At 43.6% G+C, this 13,958-nt stretch overlaps 2 protein-coding genes across 3 annotated transcripts in view; one reads left to right on the top strand and one right to left on the bottom strand.

Annotated features, from left to right (window-relative positions):
• Window positions 1–4,750, top strand: part of cabp2a (calcium binding protein 2a) — a 29,850-nt gene extending 25,100 nt beyond the window's left edge. For both annotated transcript variants that reach the window (XM_080756758.1, XM_080756759.1), the window contains exons 5-7: window positions 807–916; window positions 2,881–3,028; window positions 4,566–4,750. In XM_080756758.1, the coding sequence (XP_080612884.1) occupies window positions 807–916; window positions 2,881–3,028; window positions 4,566–4,591 (284 nt within the window). In that variant the 3' untranslated portion in view covers window positions 4,592–4,750. The remainder of the gene's footprint in view (window positions 1–806; window positions 917–2,880; window positions 3,029–4,565) is intronic.
• A 3,777-nt stretch (window positions 4,751–8,527) lies between these two features.
• LOC308313388 (up-regulator of cell proliferation-like) lies at window positions 8,528–11,717 on the bottom strand (the record flags this gene model as incomplete). Its single annotated transcript, XM_080760488.1, has 2 exons — window positions 9,383–11,717; window positions 8,528–8,541 (listed from the first exon to the last, which is right to left on the bottom strand). The coding sequence occupies exons 1-2, from the start codon at window positions 11,712–11,714 to the stop codon at window positions 8,528–8,530; spliced, it is 2,346 nt and encodes a 781-aa protein (XP_080616614.1). The 5' UTR covers window positions 11,715–11,717.
• Window positions 11,718–13,958: the final 2,241 nt, after the last annotated feature.

Genomic DNA, 13,958 nt, shown 5'->3' with positions numbered 1-13,958 from the left:
GTGTTGTTTTTGGCAGCACATTTTGATTTTAGTTTTAGTCATAGGGCTGTATTTTGCGTGTCTTAAGTACCAGGTCTTATTACCTAACTGATCAATGCCATTTGGCTATTCTGAGTGGACAAAGAGCATTGATCACGCCTCCAGGTCTTTAGTTTACTCAAGTTAGGTAATAAGACCTGGTACTTAAGACACGCAAAATACAGCCCATAGTCTCTGGAATAGTTTTCATTTAGTTTTAGTCAGATTTTAGTCACCTGGAATGTTAGTTTAGTTTTAGTTGACTAAATATCATAAGATTTTAGTCGACTAAATCTACAGTTGATTTAGTTGACTAAAATGTATTTTGGCGGGCCTTGATGCCGTCGTAATGACTGTTTTTACACTTGATGAAAATAGCCGTGCGCATACACACACACACACACACACACACGCACACACACACACACACACACACACACACACACACACACACACACACACACACACACACGATTCATTATGATGAATTGAACAAGGTGGACCCTCTTGTAAACATGTGTAGTGCTTTATTGGGTCGTCCACTCACGGTTAACAGTTTTGTTGTGCTTGAAATGTACTGTAATTCTGCAAACTTCAATCAATCAATGAAACACACACACACACACACACACACACACACACACACACACACACACACACACACACACACACACACATTTGCTCACTCAAAATGGTGCAGTTACTTTATTTACCTTTTAGAGCTGCATTGTAGTTAATTCAAGGGCCCATGCACACTCACTGAGGTCATACCCTTTCTTGCCCGCCAGGTGGTGGCAGAGTGGACTTTGAGGACTTTGTGGAGTTGATGGGTCCAAAGATGCTGGCCGAGACGGCGGACATGATCGGAGTCAAGGAGCTGAGGGACGCCTTCAGGGAGGTCAGCACTGCCGATTTAACCCATTCTGACCTGAGATCAGATTCATACAAGGTTTCCACTGGACACACACTGGTCTGATGATTAACCCATTCTGACCTGAGATCAGATTCTAAAAATGTCAGTCGTTCTTCGATTTTTCAAAAATAGCAGACATACAAGCTCGTAGCGCGCCACTCGGTGGCGCACTATGAGCTTGTAGATCTGCTATTTTTCCATAGCTAAAGCACGACATGGGTTCCCGCCCAGAATGGGTTAAATGTCACGACCTGTGTCCTTTCTGTATGTTCTGCTGTGTTTTACTGTTCCTTAATTGTTCCTATAGTTTTTTAACTGTTCTGTTGTGTTTGGTCAGAATTATATTGAGAGGATATATATATTGAGATGCAGCATCTTATTTTAATCCTATACACAAGCAAAACATTACAGTGCAGATGCACAATAGACAGTACACAGTACTCAATACACAATAGACAGTACACAGTACACAATAGACAGTACACAGTACTCATACACAATAGACAGTACACAGTACACAATAGACAGTACACAGTACTCATACACAATAGACAGTACACAGTACTCAATACACAATAGACAGTACACAGTACACAATAGACAGTACACAGTACACAATAGACAGTACACAGTACTCAATACACAATAGACAGTACACAGTACACAATAGACAGTACACAGTACACAATAGACAGTACACAGTACTCATACACAATAGACAGTACACAGTACACAATAGACAGTACACAGTACTCAATACACAATAGACAGTTCGGTGCGGCCGTTCTTGTATTCTTTATTTTGTTTTTACTGAGAATAAGGTTAGAAATAAGTTTAGGGTTAGGCATAGTTTTACTGGGGTTAAGTTTAGGAATAGGGTTAAGGTTTAGGCATAGTTTTACTGAGGTTAAGGTTAGGAATGGGGTATTAGGGTTAGGTTTATACGCATCGTTTTACTGAGGTTGAGGTTAGGAATAAGGTTAGGTTTAACCGTTTAAGCATAATTTACTTAGATTACTTTAGGAATACCAGGCCACGTTGTTCCGCCGGCTGTACGCCCGGGGCGAGTTGGTAAAGGGGCGAGCAGTCTCGTATCCCACAGTACTCAATACACAATAGACAATACAAACATGTAGAGATAGTTAAGCTTGCTCAGCCTCTCCTACCCACTCCCCCATCCCGCTCAACTCTTTTTAGACATAATTTAGAAATAAATTAGGTCAGAAATAAACAGTAGTTACAGTGTTGTTCCTTTTATTTTGTAGTATTTTGTGTTCTGGTTTTTGGTTTCCTTTGTGGTTTCTGTTACCTAGCTGTCTTGTCTCATCTGTGATTATTAGTTTTCTCCACCTGTGTCCTATTAGTCTCCTATAGCCAATCCCTGTGCTGATTGTCAGTTTAGTTCACCTGTGTCCCACCCCACACACACACACACACACACACACACACACACACGGCACACCTGTTCCCAGTGTTTCCTTGCTAGTTCATTGTGAAATGTTGCGTGTCTCATGTCCACAGTCTTTTAGTTTGTAGTAGTTTTCTGAGCTAGTTTTCTGAGCCCTGACCTGCATGTCGGAATCAGATAAACCTGAATAAACCTAAAAGTCGAGCACATTTATATGAGAGAACATCCAAACGGGAAGCACGCACATCTCACATTTATAGCCTTAATCTGTAGCTCTCATTTACTTTGTCACTCCATTTATTCTTTTCTGATCTGTCCTTCCTTGCTCTCTCCTCTGCTATCCCTATCCCCCCTCTCTCTCTCTCTCTCTCTCTCTCTCTTTCTATCTCTCTATGTGTCCCAGATTTTGTGCTGCAGGTCCCTCTCCTAATAGAATCTGTTGTTTCAACTTGTTTGTTATCTCTCTCTCTCTCTCTCTCTCTCTCTCTCTCTCTCTCTCTCTCTCTCTCTCTCTCTCTCTCTCTCCCCCACCCCTCTCCAGTTTGACTTTGATGGTGACGGTCTGATCAGCATCGTAGAGCTGAGGGAGGCGATGAAGAAGCTGATGGGGGAGCAGCTCAACCACAACGAGATCGACGAGATCCTCCGGGACATCGACCTGAACGGGGACGGACAGGTGGACTTCGAAGGTGAGACGACGGGGGGCAGGGGGAGGGGCAGGGTCAGGGGCAGGGGGGCAGGGGGGGCTAACGAAGGAAGGAACTGGAGGCAAAGAGGAAGATCAGGGTGGAAGTGAAACAAAGCATAGCGTAGCTAGTGTGGCGTAAAGCCTCAGGGTATGGAGGATGTAGTACTATAGTGTAACCTCGACCGGGAGGCTAAAGAGCCATGGCCCCATAAGGCAAGTAGTAACACAGCTACCTATTGCCCATGTGCAGACCGCGGCCATGTTTCCATCAGAGTTTGGAAGCACTCGTTTTCAGTAAAGCAACGTCCTGCTGCCTCCTGCATTATGTGCTAATTCAAAACAGGTGGTACACACACACACACACACACACACACACACACACACACACACACACACACACACACACACACACACAGGGCAGTTGAGTGATATCTAACGAGCACTTCCAAACTCCAGCACTTAGAAAAAGAATCACCTGCAAGGACACAAAGTAGCTCATCATAACATGTATATACAGTGGATTTTTATGAACCAAACACTTTGAGGATAGAAAGAGAATAATTCAAGCTTTCCGTAACAGCTGCAATGTTGGTGAGTTTGACGTTGTTTAATACAATCACATAGGACTTTTCTGTGTGGATGAATGGGCTGCCATTGGAGGTTGCACCTTAACTTATATGGTAAGATGGCCAATGTCTGCATATGGACAATAGCCTATACAGTCATCGCCCCCAACACCTGGAAGCGCGTCCACGCACGCCAGCCAGGAGCTAGGCTCGACTGACTGGGGGGGACCTCCACCCCTGGCAGGGTACGTGCTGTCGACTATACGCTCAACGGTGGTGATAGTCTGTGTCACCGGGGATACAGAACCCATATCCCACCGCCGCCACCAATGTAGCCTCGACCGGGAGGCGAACCCGGGACCTCGTATCAGTAAGCCGAGTACAGTACGTTACCAATCAGCAATAGAGCCTATACAGTAGCAGACAGCAGAGGCAGAGCCTATACAGTAACAGACAGCAGAGGCAGAGCCTATACAGTAGCAGACAGCAGAGGCAGAGCCTATACAGTAGCAGACAGCAGAGGCATACAGAAAGTAGTAAGGACTGAGGTAGGTGTAAGGGGGCGAATATTTGTGGACAGAGCTCAGGCAGAGGGACATTTTCAAACGTGTCTTCGATATCTGTCCTTGTTTTGCCACACTTGACTTGACTTGCTAAAGGTAAATATCGATCATTGACCTTGACCATAGATAGACAAATTGTCTGAGAACTGTGAAGCCCAACAAACACACACCGGGTCGCAGCGACGCGGCACAGGAAAATAGAACGGTGGCGTATCGGAGCGTCAGGCGAGGCGTGAACGCGCGTCGGACGCCGCCGGTGTGCGATAGGTTCATTGAAAATAACGGAGGCGGCTGTTTTGACGCGTGGCGTTCGCAGACGGTGTGTGGGCTTTACAGGGGACAGGAAGCAGAGAAGGGAGAACTGATTAAATTAAGTCAGTACAAACACTGTTATTCTTTTCTTCCACAGAGTTTGTACGAATGATGTCGCGTTGATAGTCCACTCCACTCAACCAAATCCTCCAATGCACTAACTAAGACGTAATGGTGTTTACTTTAAATGTTGGTTATTTTCTTTTTCTTGATTTCATCTCTCTAGGACAGTGGTTTTCAACCTCTTTTCAAAGCAAGGTCCATTATTTATTTCAGCATTTGAGCCACGGATGGATGGACCACCATTTGATTTAACCTCTCGGACCCAAAACTTAGAATATGTTGTCTGTCATTCAGAGTTTGTCCACGATGAGTGATAACAGGCAGGCACACGTTGATCAAAATAGCAATTAAGTATGTAGACGTATAGTAAATTAAGTAATGCATTTTGTATTTGCTCGGTACAAGAGTATTTTCCAGGGAAACTCCCCCCTGTCAGGTGTAAAGGAGCAACTTGGACACTAATGCATGAAGGAAGCATGAGTTCAAATCCGTTGCTCTCCCCAGGTTGGCGGAGGGTGTGTAGAGCCCAGGATCACATTAGATAATTGACACAGGGGTGAAAAATGGGTTACAAAAATTGTGGGATAATTTTTTTCATAAACAAGAGTATTTTATTTTTAATAATGCAACGTTTTAGAAGATAGATCTTTAACTCTCAAGAGTTAAAGATCTATAAGGGTCCATTTGGTTACCATGACTCCCCATCATTTAGCTGCCTGGGATCCCCTGGTTGAAAACCACTTCTCTAGGATAATAAAAAAGAACCCATCAATGTGCTGTATAATATAATATATGCTGCTGTTGTAGGAATGTAATTTGCTGTATGTACTGTTACTGTTACTGTACAATGAGATTATTAAAGGACCACTTCACCACTTTTCAACCTATCTTCATATAGTAGGTCCTCACAGATATCATGAAAAAATTGCACAAAGTCTGTGTCCCATGGGAGGGCTGTGGGCAGTTCAGAAACCGTCTTCCAGTGACATCTTCGATGGAGAATACAAGCTAATAGACACTGCAGGCTTTCTAGTCCTAAAAGTTGCAATGAGAAAATGGAAGCCACGATAATGAAAATCTAAACATTTTTGTAAAAGAAAATTGTTTAAAAAATAATCTGCCTAATGATTATGTCACTGGAAGACGGTTTCTAAACTGCCCAGAGCCCTCCTATATGAGACACAGACTGAGTAGAAAAGAATCGTGCCATTTTATCATGATTATTAGTGAGGACCTATTATATGAAGATAGGTTGAAAAGTGGTGAAGTGGTCCTTTAAGAGAGTTAGTCCTGGAAAGTATATAACGGTTAATTCCATTATTTTCATAATTGAGGAATGAATGGTCAATTAACTAAATGTTATCAGAATGCATTAAACATTTCAATTAGAGAATGAATTACAATAATATAATTACTAATGTTGTATTTGATCTGTAAATCTGAAATCTGTCAAAAAATCACTTATGCTCAACCACTTCCGTGATATCGCTGACGAAATGCATTTTCAGACTAACGTCATAACATTATCCCATTAAGGCCTGACATTTAAAAAAAAATCTTCTAAATTCTGACAGTTTTCTTAAATACCGTTGTTGCTTTATCAGTGGTGCTCAATATTTCATTAGTAGGACCCCAAAAAGTATATGTAATATGCCACTGACCCCCATCTGAAAATATGTTGTTCCAGGGACCTCCCAGAAGCAAAGATTTTAGTTAAAAATGTTCCCTCTGAAAGAATATATTCAAACATTTGGGCCACATTTTCATGATTTTTCAAAAATAGCAGCTGGTGCCGCGCTATGAGCTTGTAGATCTGCTATTTTTAGTACAACATAATGCTTAAGACACCAAAAGTGGTTCCCGACCAAAATGGGTTATATTGCGACCATCAGTGGGATGGTATTTTTTTCAGAGCGTTCTCGGGTGGTTTAGTGGATTAATTAAGCTCATGTCTAGTCCAAATCCTGTCCCGAGCTGCACATGGAAACAGTTTATTTTACTCTGCTTGCATAAATCGAAATGTTAAGAGATTTATTTATTTATTTTTTACGGCTTAACAAATGACTTTGCTTGAAACCAGATGACTAGTCTGAAAATTAAAATGAGATGTGTTGCAGCAAATGGCACTGACTGTGAACATGGACGCAGTAGTACAGTGTGTTCCACGACCCAGTTTTGACCCTTTATCCTGGCATTTAAAGCCCTGTTGAAGAGAATGATGTCAGTTTCCATGTCTGTTTATCCTTTATATTCTACACCAGGGGTGCCCAAAAGGTAGATTGTGATCTACCAGTATAGATCACACAGGCTGTGCAGGTTTTTGGCATCTGCCACTTGAATTAAGGTGACTTCATTGGATTGATCATTGACATCAAAAAAGGACATCTCAAACCCACACTGCAATAGTTGTCAAAGGTGTTTTGCACAAACGTCAGCAAAACGAAAAAAGGAAAATGTGTGCATTTGTCTATAATACGTACAGTAACTACTTTCAGAAATGGGATAATATATATTTTTGGTGAGTAGATCTGGTTGAGCTGCAGGTCATTTTGAAAGTAGCTCTCAAGTCTAAAAAGTGTGGGCACCCCTGTTCTACACAGACACTCAAGAAGTAATATGCCAAATTATTATTTTGGGGGTTTGTTTTATTTCATATTCAGATCTAGTTCATGTTGTCTCGCTCATATAGATTCAGTTCGATTTCAGTTAGAGTTCAGTTAGATTCACAAAATGATTTATAATTTGAAACCCAAACATCATATTGTAATGCAACTCCATGATAAGACTCTTAGCCTATGGCACCAAATCAATTTAACATGTGATATTTGGAGTATTTTTCTATAGTCAGCCTGCATGACACCCCCTAGGCAGATTTTGTATAGTTTGTTTTCCACCCCAGGTGAAAAACTAAGCAACACACCAGCAGCTAATACAATTAAAGATGGGGTGCGTTTGATTTCATGGGTCAGTCAACTCCGCCTCTCACCATGCTCCACTCATCAGTCCACCAAATCCTCTCCAGCCATTAGCCTATTTAAACCACCTGTGTTGCCAGCCATCGGTCTCTTTATCTCCTGCCATGCTTCCAACAGGGTGTAAGCACACCTAGGATTCCATTGCGCGGCCAAAAGCTGCTGTCTGCCGGCGTCTCATCCTGGTTTTAAGACAGCTAGTGGAAGGAAATAAAGCTCCCGGAAAAGCTTATTGCCCCAACTGCATTCCGCCGCGTTGGGTGGATCTTCATTTCCATCTTTTGGCCGCGAACGGAAGCTCAGGTGTGCCTGCGCTGACTGTCATTCCCAAACAATAGTTTAATTAGTTCAGTCCTATCTTGAACAGCCAAAAGCATTACAGTGGAGAGTAGTTTAGTCTGGGGTACCGTTTACTTTACATTCTATAGTTGACTGTTTGTTATCCCATTCTGGGCGGGAACCCCTTTTGGTGTTTTAAGCATTGTGTTATTGCTTTAGCTTTTTGAAAAAATGTAGATCTACAAGCTCATAGCGCGGCACCGAGTGACATCCACTGACATCAGATAAATGGGTTTTTCAGAAAACTGTCAGGATTTAGTTTGGGTGTTTGTAGAATCGTCTAAATGGGTTAATTTACACCAGATTAGAGGTCACTACAAAACTACACAATCAGCCTACAGGGTGTCATGCCCCTTTACGTAGGTTTGGACTAGTTGGCTTTAATACAAATATATTTTTTATACAAATTTAATGGCAATAAAAATAATCTGCTTTATGGTGTCTTTTGTGTTAAAATGACAGGCAGAATCTGTTTTGTTCATAAACCGTACCTCAATTCTCCCTGTTAGGGTTGGACATGGATTGATTTGTGTGAATATTATGTATTTTTTTAAATCATATTTAAATGTTTTATTTGTATATGTTCTCATAGTTCAAAGAGAATAAATAATATATCTACATTCAGATACAATTGTTGTCTTTTGTAATACTGGTCCAGATGAATAACAAATTATATTCTGCATAATTACAAACGCAAAGCTGCAAAATAAATCGAGAAACAGAAGAAGAGACAGACAGGAATAATGGAATATTATTGATGAGATGTATTTTTATTTTATTTGTATCATTACATTTATTTACTGCTTTGCAATGTGTCAGTCACAACCCAAGAGGCAAACATTAATGAATGACCTAACAGTCAAAACCCATCCCTATATAATATAATATAATAATATAATATAATATAATATGATGCAATATCCTTCTATTGCGTAAAAGTTTTGTTTTCTTCATGTACATTTACAGTATTTACAGTCTGTTTCTCAGTGACATAAGGAAAGGAGATTGTCAATTTGTGTTCTATGACACGCCTGTGGTGTCCATTGTCATTTCCAACTTGATTTGCTGATACACTTACTTAACCGTTTGGCCGCCAGGATTAATTAAATAATGATTACTATATATCCCCCTGTTCAACCCTTATTTTGAAGATCCAAAACACAGTGACCGGATGTTGTGTTGACATAAGGGTGTGTGTGTGTGGGGGGTCTCGGCCAGATGTTACTATGCACCTTCATGCTATCCTGAGGATATGGTAACCCCACAGCCTTTCTTTCCTCCAGTGCCATATCCTTTGCCAAAAATGTCCACTCGCAACATAAACATATCGAATGGGCAGACTACAGAATAAACTACTGATTTTGGTGCCCGCATGGCCTTCCTTCATACATTACAGTCTTCCACAGGGTCTGTGCGCTTTTGATGAAATCTGTCAAATCGTATATTGCCTGGTGTAGTTTAAGGTCTCGCATCAATTTATTTTTGAGAGCATGCACGGTTTCGCTGTAGCTGACACTCAACGGGGCCATCGGTGGAGTACCGCGCCAAAGGGTCGGCAGGTACCAATTGTTCGCATCCGGATCATATTCAATCACGTCTGAGAGCTTTGTGATCGTGTGCTTCCTTTCGGCCCCGGCCGCCGTTGCAATCATTTGTTCCAACTGCGCTGACAACTGTGTCTCTCTCTTTTTCCTCTCACGACTGGGCACGTCTGACATGTGCACAAAATGGCACACCGGCCTTAGTTTGCCCGTGTTGTGCATTCTGACGAAAGCCTGAACCACAATCTCCAAGACGTCTTTCATCTCCGCGGCGGTGCTGTCCTCCGAAATGTTGACGATCACAACGTCACTGAGGCCCACGGCGAGCGTTGCGACTTCCTCGTCCCGTTCGTGGCTGTCGTCGTCTTGCTTCACCTGATGTGGTTTCAGGCCCTCGGTGTCGATCACCACGAGGCAGTCGCACCCCAATTCATCCCGGACGTCGTCCCCGACGCCGATCAGTTGGAGGTGAGCACCTCGGGTGCATCTCCCACCGCCCACGCCGAACCTGAGGCCGAACATGGTGTTGAGGAGGGTTGACTTCCCCGCGTTTTCAGCTCCCAGGATTGTGACGACCTTGACGTTGCTCTTGGAGTGCATGATGTCGTGAAGCTCGGCGAGTACGTCCGTGATCCACTTCATGGGGATGTTCGACGCGTCTCCGTCAAACAGCTCGACGGGGAAACCGTCCAGCAGCGTCTGAGCGCAGTGTGCGGGGAGCTGTTCCATGACCTTTCTCTGCTGGCTGTATTCTGGCAGATAGGACGTATATTCATAGAGCTGCCCACACTCGCGAAAGAAGTGCTCCAGGCCCAAAGAACAGTCGGAGATGTTCTTGTCGACCTCCGCTATCCTTTCTTTTGCTTGGGGAGATTTCCGGTGGAGGTCTGCGTACTGATCCCTCAAACCCGACAGCTCCTGCCGGGACAGGTCTTCTAGATCCATTTCCAGCCATCGGAGGAAATGGGATCGCTGCGCCTCTGAAGTCACCACCCCGTGAAGGAAGTCCGCCATCGGAGGGCTCTTCCCCAGTCTCTCTTGTTTCCGTCTGAGCGCTTTCTCCTGTGTCTTCAAGTAGCGCCTGTAGAGATCGACGTTTTGCCTGCCAGCTTTTCGCAGTCTGTAACTCTCTTTCTCCAACCAGGAGAGTCCTTTCCAGACGGATCCCTGGGACAGCAGCTGTTTGCTCTTGAACTCTGCCACCGTCGTTACGGTCCTGGTGATTTTGCCTGCGTTCTTTCTGGCGCCCTGACACTCCTCGCTGTCCTCGTCGACGAGGATCCCAGAACGACGAGCTGATTTCGCCATGTTCTCCACTGACATTTTGCTGTGGCAACTTTCTAGCATCGTCGCTACTGAAGTCTGGAGGGCTTTCACCAAGTCTTCTTCAGACCTCTTCTTTTGGCTCACCGTAATTGTCTTCAAGCTCGGTTTTGTTGCCATCTTTTTCAGCATGAAGAACTTGCCCTGCGAACTGGTGGTGACCAGGAAGACCTCCGCCTTCATGTCGATTCCTTCCAACACCTTGACGTTCTGCGTGTCATCGCAGAAAATATAAACGGCTGCCGACGTCTGACAGAGAAAGGAGAACTGCTTGTCAAAGACCCTGATGTCTCCTCTGAGGTTTGCTACGGCCACGGGATCAGTGAACCGGTCTACGTTCCTGTTCCCACAAGGCAGGTACCAGGCGATTTCAACTAGGCCACCGGAAATCCTTCTGGGAATGTCGCAGCACGTCATGTTACGATGGCAAAATGTGTCATGGTGCTGTTTCGCGTTACTGAGGAGTTTGTTCAATATCAAAGACTTGGAGAAGTTGCTTTTCCCTTGCCTGACAAAGGACACCAGAGGCATCTGAGAGAGCACGAGTCTCTCCTCGACGAAGGACTTTGTGAACGCGTGATAAGCAGGACTGAACCTTCTCACTACGTCCCGCATGGACCACAGCATCATCGTGATCTCTCTCGTCTCGTGGTCGGGCAGCAAGAGAGGAACGGCAAATTGACAGAGGGACATTTTCTGGACTAATGCCTGCTGGAGTAAAGCGTCTGAACACAGAAACACAGCTGTCGTCAGGTCTAGGGGATTCATGGCGCTGTAGCCGTCACTACCGGCATCACTACTGCTGTTGTCGGCATCACTAGATGCTAAGCTGACACACCTAGCGTTCGCATTGGCCATCATGAGTTTCTTCAAAAAGGCACCTGGGAGTGATTCCATTTTGTCCGTTTTCTTGCCTGATATGTCGTTTCGATCGACCTCCAGGACGGTGCTCAGCGTGAGCTTGTTTTCGTATTGGTCGTCGAGTCCGATCTTGGATAAGACCTCCATGAGGCAGGGTTCTGTGAATCGACAAGGAAACACAGTATACCACAGTATGTTAAAAGCATGCACTTCTCACAGTTATTAAGGCCTATTCATAGTCAAGTTTTCAGTGCAAGGTGACCACCGTTTTGGTGGTTAGTAAAGACACATTTCGGCAGTTTGAAAATAGCCGATCTACAAGCTCACAATGTGAGTTTGTATATCTCCTATTTTCAAAAGATTATTATACATTTGACGCTTCAAATGGGACATTCTGCAAGATGAGTGATGCCAATACTTTTGCACTTTTAATCAAGTGCATTTAGAATTCCGGACTTTTACTTTTTTCTACATTTACATTGCAGTATTGATACTTCTACCCAAGTAAAACAAGGGAGTACTTTTCCCCACCACTGCTTACTTGTACGGATGGTCGTGGCGATGGTCTCGCTGCGCCTCTGATTGGTCAGAACGGTGGAGACGGAGATGCTGTACTCCGTGTCGGGTTCCAAGTCGGAGAAGATCTTGAAGCAGTCTTGGGTGTGTATGGCCAGCGTCTCTCTCCCGGGGCTCCTGACGGCGAGGAGGAACTGATGTCTGATCTGCTCCATGGCGTCTCCTCTGGTCCACTTGAGGGACATGGAGTTGGCGTCTGAATGCTCTACGGTCAGGTTCCGAGGCACTGGCACCGCTTTAAACAAAAGGACATCATTTTGTCGGTCGTGAGAATAATGTAGCGTTGAGTATAGGGAAGGAGCTCGTTAATTTTGATTGATATAACGAGCCAGTGTTGTTTTCGTCGACTAAAACTAAGACGAATCATTTATCAGGGTTTTTCGGCTATCAGGTTTCGAGTATTATTGGTTTGAATTATCAGTTCAGTTTATTTATTTATTAAGGTGATGTTGACACATGGAGGGGGGTCTGAATCAAATCATATATTCAGATGTGCGTGTTGTGTGCAGAGAGAGAGAGAGAGAGAGAGAGTGAGAGAGGTGCGCCGTGCAAGCCCCGACAGTTCATTATAAAGATAATTGGTTTATTATTATTATGGATGATTGTTGGTTTGAATTACCAATTCATTTTATTTATGGGGGAGGGTCTGTCGAATATGGAGGCCTATTCCAATCTGTGCTGCGATGTCCCGTGTCGGAATGGCGGGACTCTTGCAAGAAATGTAAAGTACCGCCATTCCGACAATTAGAAGTCAATGTCGGAATGGCGGTATGTCGGAAAGGGAGGCGGTTACCTCGAGCTCCATCCCTAGTGTTGTCGTTCAGTCAAGGTGAACAGAATTGCAATCAAAGACATTTGAAATCTCTCAGTAAGTTAGATTACCTGTGAATACGGTGGCGTTGACCCATGCACTCAACGTGTCATCATCCTCCTGTGTGGCCACGCTGAAGAAATACTTTCTGCCAACTTTGAGGTTTGTTATTTCGATGTTGAAACAGTCCGTGACCGTCGTGCAGACTTCATCTCCCTCGGTGGAGCTCCACCTCACCCGGAACGACCCGGGTCCCTCCAGCCCCTCTGGGCTGCCCCAGCTCAGAGTCACGGAGTCGGGCTTCACCGCCCGGAACCTGATCTCGCCTGGCGGGGGCACCACTGAGCAACATAAAAGAGAGAAGAACACAATATCATAAACTGCACTGCATGGTTCTCAACCTGTGAGGATATTGCAAGTGGGCCCCCAAATAATTTACAAGGATTTTAAATAATATAAAATACCAGTAAACACTTTTGACAACAATTTCAAGTTGGCCCCTTATCCAGGAAAGGTTGAGAACTCAACTCAAAACTCAAAGAATTCAAATGTATAATGTGTTGAAAGTGATTTTTTGCTATGTTTCTTTGTTTTTTATTTCTCCTATGTTTTTTATTTTCTTATTATATTGTTTATTTTACTATGTTTTATTTTGAGTTAGTGTTTGTAAACAATTGTAAGTATTGCCTTTGTTAAATGTTTGTCTGTGTCAGACCCCAGGAAGACTAGCTTTTGTCAAGGCAATATAAACAATATGTTTATAAACAATAAACAATAAACAAGAACCGCTGTATATTCAAAGTACATAATTTATGAACATTCACCTGTATGAATACCTGGCATTCCATGTAAATTGTATAATTTACATTATGCAAATGATTACGCAGATGACAAATGCTGTTACATATACTGTACATTGCATACTAGGGATTTCCCCCATTACGTTTTTTTGCTCTCAATCCGATTCCGGTCATTTGATTTTTTATTATCTGCCGATTTTTCCC

This window comes from Protomyctophum bolini (genome assembly GCF_963924005.1).
Source record: "Protomyctophum bolini genome assembly, chromosome: 3".
Taxonomy (NCBI): domain Eukaryota; kingdom Metazoa; phylum Chordata; class Actinopteri; order Myctophiformes; family Myctophidae; genus Protomyctophum; species Protomyctophum bolini.
The sequence above is the reverse complement of the archived record's forward strand: the minus strand, read 5'-3'. Positions and strand labels throughout refer to the sequence as shown.